Here is a 10574-nt window from a genome sequence, read left to right on the forward strand (position 1 = left end):
TTAAGACCTTTTAGCAATGGATATGGCCACTCACAAAGGAACTGAAAGGACTTTACAGTTAGTCTTTAGCTTGCTGTAGGGCTTCCATAATCCTGATGGTTCAAGAAGCCTGATCCCTATGGCTAGCTGTTTGAACAAAAGTATCGGATGCTGAAGGAAAGAAGAAAAAAAGTCCCAGGCTCCCTATGTCTTCTATCTTCTTTTTAAATCACATTTTAACTCTAGCTACAATTTCTTGCTCTCATGAAACCCTTTTAGGATAATATCATCATTCTAAATTTAGTAAGGACAACAGGCTGGGTGCAGAAGCTGAAGCAGGTGGATCACCCGAGGTCAGGAGTTTGAGACTAGCCTGGCCAACATAGTGAAACCCCATCTCTACTAAAAATACAAAAAATTAGTTGGGCGTGGTGGCAGGTGCTCGCAGGGCTGAGGCAGGAGAATTGCTTGAACCCAGGAGGCAGAGGTTGCAGTGAGCCAAGATCCTGCTGAAAATCTAGTTTGGAGCATATCTACCCTAATCTTGTCCTTATCTGTACCTATCTACCTGCCCTTTCATCCTGCCAGTGAGAGCTCAGCTTCGGCATAGTCTTTATTTGTTTCTCCAGCTTCTGATGTGATCCTTCATTCTGTAGTTCAGTGTCTGTCTTCTCCCTTCTGTCTCAACATCCTTGAGGTGACTAACCTGATTCCTCTGACGTGGCCTTGCAACAACTTCTCAAAGAATTCCCCCATGGATGACGTCTAAATTCATCCCAGAAGCCAGTCTTGAAAGACCAAATGTGTGAGAGAAAATGACCAAGTGTCAGGTTTAGAGGCAATGAATGAACCCTTTGTAAATATAACCTAGAGACAGCTTATCTGGTATGTCCTAGGCCTAATGGGCCTCTACCTCTATTCTGTTGCATTAGCTTCTTTTTAAATGTATGAAATTCAACAATCTAATCAATAAACTTATGACAGTCAGGGGCGCAAAGGTGAGCCATCTTTTGAGTTGTTCTTTTGAGCCACTGGGTATTTGACAATGGATGTGGAATCTGCAGTAATAGTGATTTCAAATTCTATTCCACTTGCTGCTTGTGTTTTATAGAGCTAGGGAACTCCTCTAACATCAACTACTATTTCAGTGTCTTCCTCATACAAAGATTAATCAGGGGATATATGGATGTAGAAATTCATCAAGACCCATCTATGTTGCCAGGTTCATAATATAAGAAGAACACCCTGTTAGCATGGCCAGTGCTCTCCTTACATTATTAATTCTCAGAGTCTTCAGAAGCTCAGCTCAATATTACCTGGATTGTAGTTGGGTAGCTTGGAGACTCCCGGCCAAGTGTCCTCTGTAGGGACTCCCAAAACCTATATAGAGCCAAACAAAGAAAAAGAAATGTGAGGAGGAGATGAGGGGGATGGAGGAGGTATGGAGACATGCAGGACAGATCAGGGAAGAGTCAGATATCTGTCCCATTGCATGAAACCAGCTGATGTATATGAGAGAGAAACTTTAGTGTTTCCAACATTTGCGGCTTCTTGGACAAAACTGTAATACATTTCTATGGTCCCAGGCCTGCCTTCTTACTGACTCAATTGTTCTGAGGCAGATCCTACAGCCTTGCTTAAAGTCATGTTCTCATCACTAAACATTTACTGCATGATCATCATTCATTAGGACACCATGTTGGGAGTCAGGAATATAAAGAAGCAGGAGTGACGGTCTCTTTGCCTTATATTAGATGACCATATGTATATTGACAGGAGACACTTGACAGCTTAAATTATGCCTCAGCATGGGTATCCAGCTGTTCCCTGATGTGCTCAAATTAAAAAGGATTCAGATTACTGACCTTCAGGCAATGGAATGTTGGCTAAAGATGACCCCAAAACTAATTCTAGTCCTTTCTATCACATTCATCTCATCTGCTTGTTTTCTTGTGACCAGCGGCTTGGAATATGGTATTTGGTTTCTCACTGATGGATTGTCATGGGAAGAACATCACTTGAAAAAGAGCTGTCCCTATGCTTTGGATTACCAATTTAAAGCTCTAGTTTTTAGTTAAGATTTATGAAAATAAAGTCTTTTGGAGTACAAAGCCAAAACAGCTCAGACTTTGGATGGAGCTATCACCATGAGTTCCCCTGTGGGTATTACCTTACTATTCTTTTAAAATAATCATAAAAGCCCATAGGCAGTTATATATGGGAGCCAGAGTAACATTGTTTTTGTGAAATATTAGTAAAACACTAGTAGTTTTCATTATACTACTATAATATATCTTTTCTTAGAAGCATATCTCACTATAACTCTTTTTAGAAACATCTCTTACAGAAAGAGCCTAGCAAATCCATCTGTAAAATGCTGGTTATAGATACTGGTGCAATTATTATGGGAGGGAGTCAACTGCCCAACAATGACTGAATATAATCAATGAAGAATTCAGAATCTTAATATCTATCAGCTTGTTGACTAGGACTCTGGCTGAGAGGTATGCTTTTTTGGAGTCTGTAAAGCTTGTCTTCAAACAAAAGACACTGAAGTGCTATTTTCCCTTATATAATAAAAAAATCATGCCACCCAGTAAAATCTTCCTTCTTTGATCCGTTCCCTAAACAAACTGAAAAGCGACAGAGAGGATTATAGGCTTTTCCTATCAACCACTCTGAGCCCGAGGGAACACTAAGAATCCGGGAATCCATTTTGAAAAACCAACTGGACTAATTCCTTCTTTTGTGGGAGAGGGCCAGGGGATGGGAAGCTAATTCTTCTTTTTTAACCTGTCTTATGTATTTGCACAGATGCATGTGTAAACACGTGGGTGTAAGTCACATGTACTTATACATCCTCTGTTGGCTGGCAAAGTGCAATGAAAAGAAAGCAAAGATAATGAAGCGAAAACAATACGGGAAATACATAACAACCACTATCATGTTTTCTCTAAGGTGAAAGTTACCAGACTGTTGGTTACTTTGTGTGATGTTTAAAGCCAACAAAATGGATACTAAAAAAAAATTTTTTTAATCTTATATTCAAAGCTTTAAGCTTGTGATTTTAAAAGTTTAAACAAAAATTCAACATACTTTATTGGGAAATTTGATCTCAGTTTCTATTTGAAAGTTATTGAATTCTTTTTCACTTGAGAAAATTACTAAATCTCTCCTTTACTGTCTGGGAAACTGAAAACCAAAAATTGTTGTTTTACTCCCTCCCTGAAGGCTCTTAAAAGGCAGCCAGTGAGTGCCGTGTTTCAAACCACAGTGGTCTGAAGGGGCTGTTTATCCGCCTTTGGTGGAATGGAAACTAAAAGCATTTTGATTAATGGATTCAAAGTTTGCATAGTTTATTCTGATTTTAGAACTAAATCCAGGATTTTTTTTCATGAAAAACACTTATTGAAAGAATTAGTTTTTAAAATTGATCAGAAAGTGCTGACAGTTATTATTTAGAAGTAAATGCACACACTCAAAGGCATTTCAGAAAAATAGTATAATAAAGACTCAGGAATTCTCAATGTGCTTTTATTCCTAACAGTGAGATCTCAGGATAAATAGAACAAATTATGGTTAGAGGTTGGGAGATTTAGAATGAGCCCATTGCTTTCAAAGATGCACTTCCAACAACAAATATTGCAGATTCTGAAGTAGCTTTCCTATATTCATCTGCGTAGGCTATGTTTAGTAAAACACAAATTCAGGAACTATTCATAATCTGTTTAATTTTCTAAACTGCTTACAGAAAACAAATGTGAAAATAGACAAATGGGAATAAATCAAAGTAAAAAGTGTCTTCACAGCAAAGGAAACAATCAACAGAATGAAGAGGCAACCTATGATGGAAGAAAATATTTGCAAGCCATACATTTGATAAGGGGTTAATATCAAAAATATATAAGGAACTCAATAGCAAGAAAACAAGCAACCCCATTAAAAAGTAGGCAAAGGATTTGTCATGGTTTAAATGTTTGTGTTCTCTTCAAAAGTCATGTTGAAACTTTATCCCCAATGCAACAGTAGTAAGAGGTGGGGCCTTCAGCGGGAGATTAGGACACAAGGACAGAGATCAATGCCCTTATAAGGGAGCTGGCGAGAATTAGCCAGGCCCTTTTGCTCTTCTGCCCTTCCACCATGTAAGGACATAGCATGCTTCAGCCCTCTGGAGCATGCAGCGACAAGGCACTATCTTGGAGACCAAGTATTTCACTGGACATTGAGCCTGTCACCTGTCAGTGCCTTGATCTTGGACTTTCCAGTCTCTAGAACAGTGAAAAATAAATTTCTGGGGCTTTTGTTTGTTTGTTTGTTTTTTGAGATGGAGTCTTGCTGTGTTGCTCAGGCTGGAGTGCAGTGGCAAGATCTTGGCTCACTGCAACCTCTGCCTCCTGGGTTCAAGCAATTCTCCTGTCTCAGCCTCCCGAGTAGCTGGGACTACCGGCACATGCCACCACACTCGGCTAATTTTTGTTTTTTTAGTAGAGACAGGATTTCACCATATTGGTGAGGCTGGTCTTGAATTCCTGACCTCAAGTGATCCACCTGCCTCAGCCTCCCGAAGTTCTGGGATTACAGGCGTGATCCACCATGGCTGGCCAATTTCTGTTCTTTATAAAATATCCACCTTAAGGTATTTTGTTTTAGTAGCAGGAATGACTTAAGCACCTCAATACACATTTCTTAAAAGCAGACCTACAAATGGCCAAGAGAAAAAATGCTCAATGTCATTAATCATCAGACAAATGCAGGCGAGGGCCATGGTAAGATATCGCCTCACAACTATTATAAAAAAGGCAAAAGAGGTGTTGGCAAGAATGTGGAGAAAAGGGAACATGTGCATACTGATGGTGGGCATGTAAATTACTACAGCCATTATGGAAGACGGTATGGAGCTTCCTCAAAAAATTAAAACTGGAACTACCATATGATCCAGCAAACCCACCATGGGGCATGTATCCAAAGCAATGAAATAGTATGTTATCTACAGACCCACGTTCATTAAGTACTGTTTTGTTATTGCATCTGTAGTTTCTTGCTCTGCGGACAAAATGACAAAGTCATCAAGTTCAGCAGCTGTGTTGTCATTTATAACCCTATATCTCAAGCAGGTTAGAAAATTATTATTTTTTCTCTTTCTAGTACAGTGCCTGGCCCATTATGAGTCCTAAAGAGTCATCAGGACTTGAGAAGGATCTTGCTCACTTTATTCTATAATTTCTAAGCGCTGTGCTAACTGCACAGTAAAGACCTGTAAAATAATTCCTTTTTAAATTTTGTCGTCAAAGATAGTATGTCATATTTTTAAATTTTATTTTAAATTTGTATTTATTATCATTATTAGAGATGGGGGTCTCATTATGTTGCCCAAACTTCTGGGATCAAAGGATCCTCCTGCCTCAGTCTCCCAAGCAGTAGGGACTATAGGCACATACGACTATGCCTAACTGTATGTTGTATTTTAAAAATCAGTTTATAAGGCAGGGTGTGATGGCTCATACCTGTAATCCCAGCACTTTGGGAGGCTGAGGTGGGCTGATCATGAGGTCAGGAGTTTGAAACCAGCCTGACCAACATGGTGAAACCCCGTCTCTACTAAAAATACAAAATTAGCTGGGCATGGTGGTGCATGCCTGTAATCCCAGTTACTTGGGAGGCTGAAGTAGGAGAATCACTTGAACCCAGGAGGCAGAGGATGCAGTGAGACAAGATCGTGCCATTGTACTTCAGCCTGGGCAACAAGAGTGAAACTCTGTCTTAAGAAAAATAGAGCCACACATACACACAGTCACATACACACACAAAGGCACCTCGGCACTTTAGGAACTTGGTGTGGATAAACATGATAAATGGTACACTTCTCTCATACTAAGAGGGAAAGCCTCTGTTCTACCAGGGTTCTATGAAAATTTTGTGTCTTTTTTTTTTTTTTTTGAGACATTATCTTTCTCTGTTGCCCAGCCTGGAGCACAGTGGCACAGTCACAGCTAACAGCAGACTCGACCTCCCTGGGCTCAAGTGATCCTCCCATCTTAGCCTCCTGAGTAGCTGGGACTAAGGTGTGCACCACACAGCCCACTCATTTTTGTATGTTTTTGTAGAGATGGAGTTTCGCCATGTTACCCAGGCTGGTCTCGAACTCCTGGGCTCAAGTAATCCCAAAGTACTGGGATTACAGGCATGAGCCACTGCGTCCAGTTAAAAATTGTGTGTTTTATTTTCAGTTGACAAAGATCCAGGGCCAAATATATGGTAGCATTAGAACTGGAGGTAGCAAGGTAGGGGCGTGTCTGAGTAGTAATAGCAGAAATTGCTCTGGGAGGTTAAGACAATAGTAATGACGGTGAGCAGGAGACCTGAACGTCATTCAGTGAGCTGGATTCATGGGCTACTATGGGACAACAGGGAGTTTCCTGACCAAGGATTCCCAGGGTGCTTATGCCTGTGGCAAATGCTGCAGTTTCTACAAATGCTACATTTGTCATATATGGCTTAATATCTCAAAGCAGATGAACCGCTTCATTTGTCTGCAAGTCAACTTTGGTTCAAAACTTAAAATGCAGATATTTCATTTTCTTTAGAAGAATTCTTCTCTTACCTCCCAGATCTTCTCCAGCTGTTCAAGGATGTTGGAAACTCCAGGAAACAAAGGTTGACCCTGGAACATTTCAATAAAGATGCAGCCTGCACCCCTAGCAAAGGAAACAAGAGTAAACTGACACTTTCAAAGAAATCATACAAGCGAAACTGAACTACTAGAATTTCTCCTCCCAAGACATATTTTTAGGGAGAGTTAAATAGGGACCACATGATATTAAAAGTCTTGGGCCAAAAAAAGGTCCCTGTGTCAAACAAAAATAAGAACAGCCCACAGCTTTTTGTTAAAATGGAACCTAATTTGCAGCAGTTAGGAAAACAGTAGTTAGCAAACATTGTAGACCATTCAAGCTCATTAGTTATCTATTTTAGGGGAAGAAGGGAAAGTACTGTATCCCAACATTTCATTTCATCCCCACTTTTCTTGAACTTGAACTCCCGACCTCAGGTGATCCGCCCGCCTTGGCCTCCAAAGTGCTTGGATTACAGGCGTGAGCCACCACGCCCGACCTGATCCCCACTTTTCATTGAGTCTAAGATGCTATCATTGTAAGAAGCATCATTAATTTTTTGCCATTAAGAAAAAAAAGCAAGTTAAACTGTGACATGATCAGAATGTTCATTTTATACTTATTGAAAGGGCGGTTATAAATTTAATTAAATATAGATTATTTTCTCATAGAGCATGCTTGTGTATGAAAAAAGAGAAACATCAAGCAAAATAAATTGGTTTAGGTATTCCTAAAACTTTTTCACGTTCAGCATTTGACTCAGACTGTTTGATGTCTACATTTACCCATGTATCATCCTCTATATTAAGAATTTGATGATGCAGCATTTCTTAAAATAATCCATAAAATAACTGAGAGTCATTGGTCCTGGGATCCTAAGCTGGACTTGTTGTTATGTAGTGTTAGCTTACTTTTGACTCCTCCTTAAAGAATGTTGCTAAACATGTCTGATTCATTCCTTCTCCACAACCATTTATTTGGTTCCTAGGAGTTTAAAAAAAAAGCATTTTTGTTTGCAGAGTTTTCTTCTAAGTCACTTACCGCGATTCTGCAAATTGGTTTGTTTGTTTAGGTGGAGTCTTACTCTGTTGCCCAGATCTCAGCTCATGGCAACCTTCACCTCCCAGGTTCAAGCAATTCTCCTGCCTCAGCCTGCCAAGTAGCTGGCATTACAGGCACCTGCCACCATGCCTAGCTAATTTTTGTATTTTTAGTAGAAATGGGGTTTCACCATCTTGGCCAGGCTAGTCTTGAACTCCTGGCCTCAAGCAATCCACCCACCTAGGCCTCCCAAAGTGCTGGGATTACAGGTGTGAGCCACCATGACTGGCCATTCTGTAAATTGATGTTCACACATGTGCAATTCTAACTACCCTCACAACTGTAGCCTGACTTCTACTGTTAGATGCTACTGATTATGAGGTGCATCCTAATTTAACAGGAAATATTCATCTTTAAATAGATTAAACAGCGAAATGTAAATTCTCTTTCATACATTGTCAAACTGAAGGATAATTACAGAGGGACAGGAAGGAAACAAGGTTTCTTTTGCTAATAATACATATTTTTATTCTCATAAGTCTTCTGAGTGTTAAGAGTGGTTTAGGTGACTGATTACAGAGACTATCCCCACGGTCCCATACTTCTCTCTCTCACTTTTTTTCTTACTGCAAACCTCTTTCACTATACCACATAATTTTGCAAACTCCCTTAATCATTTTGCCATTTTTGTGTGGCATGATAGAGAAGGAAATTTAAGTAAAACATTTTATCATAGATAACAATATTATTAAAAAATTATCATAAAATTTATTTTTAAATATGGTTTTAATATTATTTACATGTGTTTATTACATATGATATGTGTTTATTATATATTTTTACTTTTTCCATCTGACTGCAGATATATGCTCTTTTTTTTTTAAAAAAAAAATACAGATGGGGTTTCGCCATGTTGCCCAGACTGGTCTCAAAATTCTGGGCTCAAGCAGGCCACCTTCCTAGGTCTCCCCAAATGCTAGGATTACAGATGTGAGCCACTGTGTCTGGCCTGACATACACTGTTTAGATTACTTTTCATTGATTATGTAGGAGAAAGCAGATTTCTTGACAATCAAGTTTAAAATTGCTTTGTGTCTGGTTTGGGAAAAGAATACATATTAAAACAAAGATTGAAATTACTTTGTATCTAATCATGTAAAAATGACAAAAACTCTTTTCATAATCTAATATTTGGTTTTAACCTAACTGACTGGCTTGTTCTTAGAGTTTTGTTTAAAAGAATGTTATCAGACTGAGCTTTGCAAGGAGGTTTTTCCTCCATCAAGCAACAGGTTGTTTTTATTGCCTTTTTTAAAAATTATTTTTATTTTTTTGAGACAAGGTCTCACTCTGTCGCCCAGGCTGGAGTATTGTGGCACGATCTCGGCTCACTGTAACCTCCACCTCCCAGGTTCAAGCAATTCTCCTGCCTCAGCCTCCGAGTAACTGGGATTACATCAGTTACTGGGATTATAGACATGCACCACCATGCCTGGCTAATTTTTGCATTATTAGTAGAGACAGCGCTTCACCACATTGGCCAGGCTGGTCTCAAACTCCTGGCCTCAAATGATCTGCCTGCCTCAGCCTCCCAAAGTGCTGGGGTTATAGGAGTGAGCCACCACACCTGACCTTATTGCCAATTTTAAAAAAGCCAATTTGGATATAACAGCCCCGTTTTATTCTTTTTCTTTTTTCTTTTCTAATATTATTTATAGAGATGGGATCTCACTATGTTGCCCAAGCTGGTCTTGAACTCCTGGGCTAAAACAATCATTCTGCCTCGGCCTCCCAAAGTGCTGGGAGTACAGGTGTGCACTACCATGCGCCTGGGCTATTTTTTCCTTTCCACTGATTTTTGTTGTATAAGAAACATCTTGATATGTGATACAAGAATTTTGATCAGACAAATGTAACATGAATCTGGCAGAGTATCTTGAGGTAAATTTGTAGAATTATTTTTATTTTAAGCTCCTCATTAACTTGTATTTAAATATCCATGTTCTTTTTGTCTCCTGTCTTTAAAACAGGAGATATTAAGGGTATAAATGAAACACTATATGAAGGAGAATAAAAGTGATGAAAAACTGTCAAACAGTTAAAAACGTCCAGGTTGCAAGCAATGGTCCACTAGGAGATAAGCCAACAGAGAACTGAGTTAGTGGACACCACCAAATGGTTTCTGCCCCTGTGACTTCTCCACATGCCCGTCTTGAAAGGCCCCAGACCATTTTGTTTTGAAAGTGAAAATAAATACGTGTCCGTGTATATAAAACGTATACATAATCAGCCTATTACTTGGTTATAAAATAGAAGTGGAAATGTATTTCCACTTTTAAAAACATGAACTAACCCCCTATCCAGTTCTCAAACACCTTCCAGAAACCCCAGGAGCTCACAAACCACTAGAAGGATTGAAAGCATTTTAAACAAGGTTCAGAAAATGACATTCCTAGGTTTAAACCTGTAGTTCATTTTCTTTTCTCCCACAAAAGCCTTCCATTGCCTAGAAGCAGCTTATTGCCTTTTCATGGTATCCCTTCATACTTAGGGCTGTAGGGAACCAAGAAGTCATTTTGTTGCACTATTCTTTAGTGCCCTTTATCTTCGATGCCAACAAAATGGCATATAAAATTATGTAAAATATATTGGCAAAAATTAGAGCATTCAGGCCATTATGTAAGTACTATGAAGTAACACAAAATATTTGTGTTCCAGAGATAAAATGCTAATATTTGGTTTATATGGTTGAAATTCTCCATCTGCATTTTGGGGAAGGTTGAAACCTTCTTTATCTAACAAATCAAAGGTTACTCATTTACACACACACACACACACACACACACACACACACACACAATATATATTCACATATATATGATAAAAGCAGAATATATGTGTGTGTGTGTGTGTGTGTGTGTGTGTGTGTGTGTGTATATATAT

At 39.0% G+C, this 10574-nt stretch overlaps 1 protein-coding gene across 2 annotated transcripts in view; it reads right to left on the reverse strand.

The window, feature by feature from the left end:
* Positions 1–10574, reverse strand: part of CDK15 (cyclin dependent kinase 15) — a 91207-nt gene that overhangs the window by 38223 nt on the left and 42410 nt on the right. For both annotated transcript variants that reach the window (XM_032278641.1, XM_032278640.1), the window contains exons 9-10: positions 6581–6674; positions 1296–1359 (exon numbers count right to left, since the gene is read on the reverse strand). In XM_032278641.1, the coding sequence (XP_032134532.1) occupies positions 1296–1359; positions 6581–6674 (158 nt within the window). The remainder of the gene's footprint in view (positions 1–1295; positions 1360–6580; positions 6675–10574) is intronic.

The sequence above is a fragment of the Sapajus apella genome, unplaced genomic scaffold (assembly GCF_009761245.1).
Source record: "Sapajus apella isolate SASKATOON/1434 unplaced genomic scaffold, GSC_monkey_1.0 scaffold10, whole genome shotgun sequence".
Taxonomy (NCBI): Eukaryota; Metazoa; Chordata; class Mammalia; order Primates; family Cebidae; genus Sapajus; species Sapajus apella.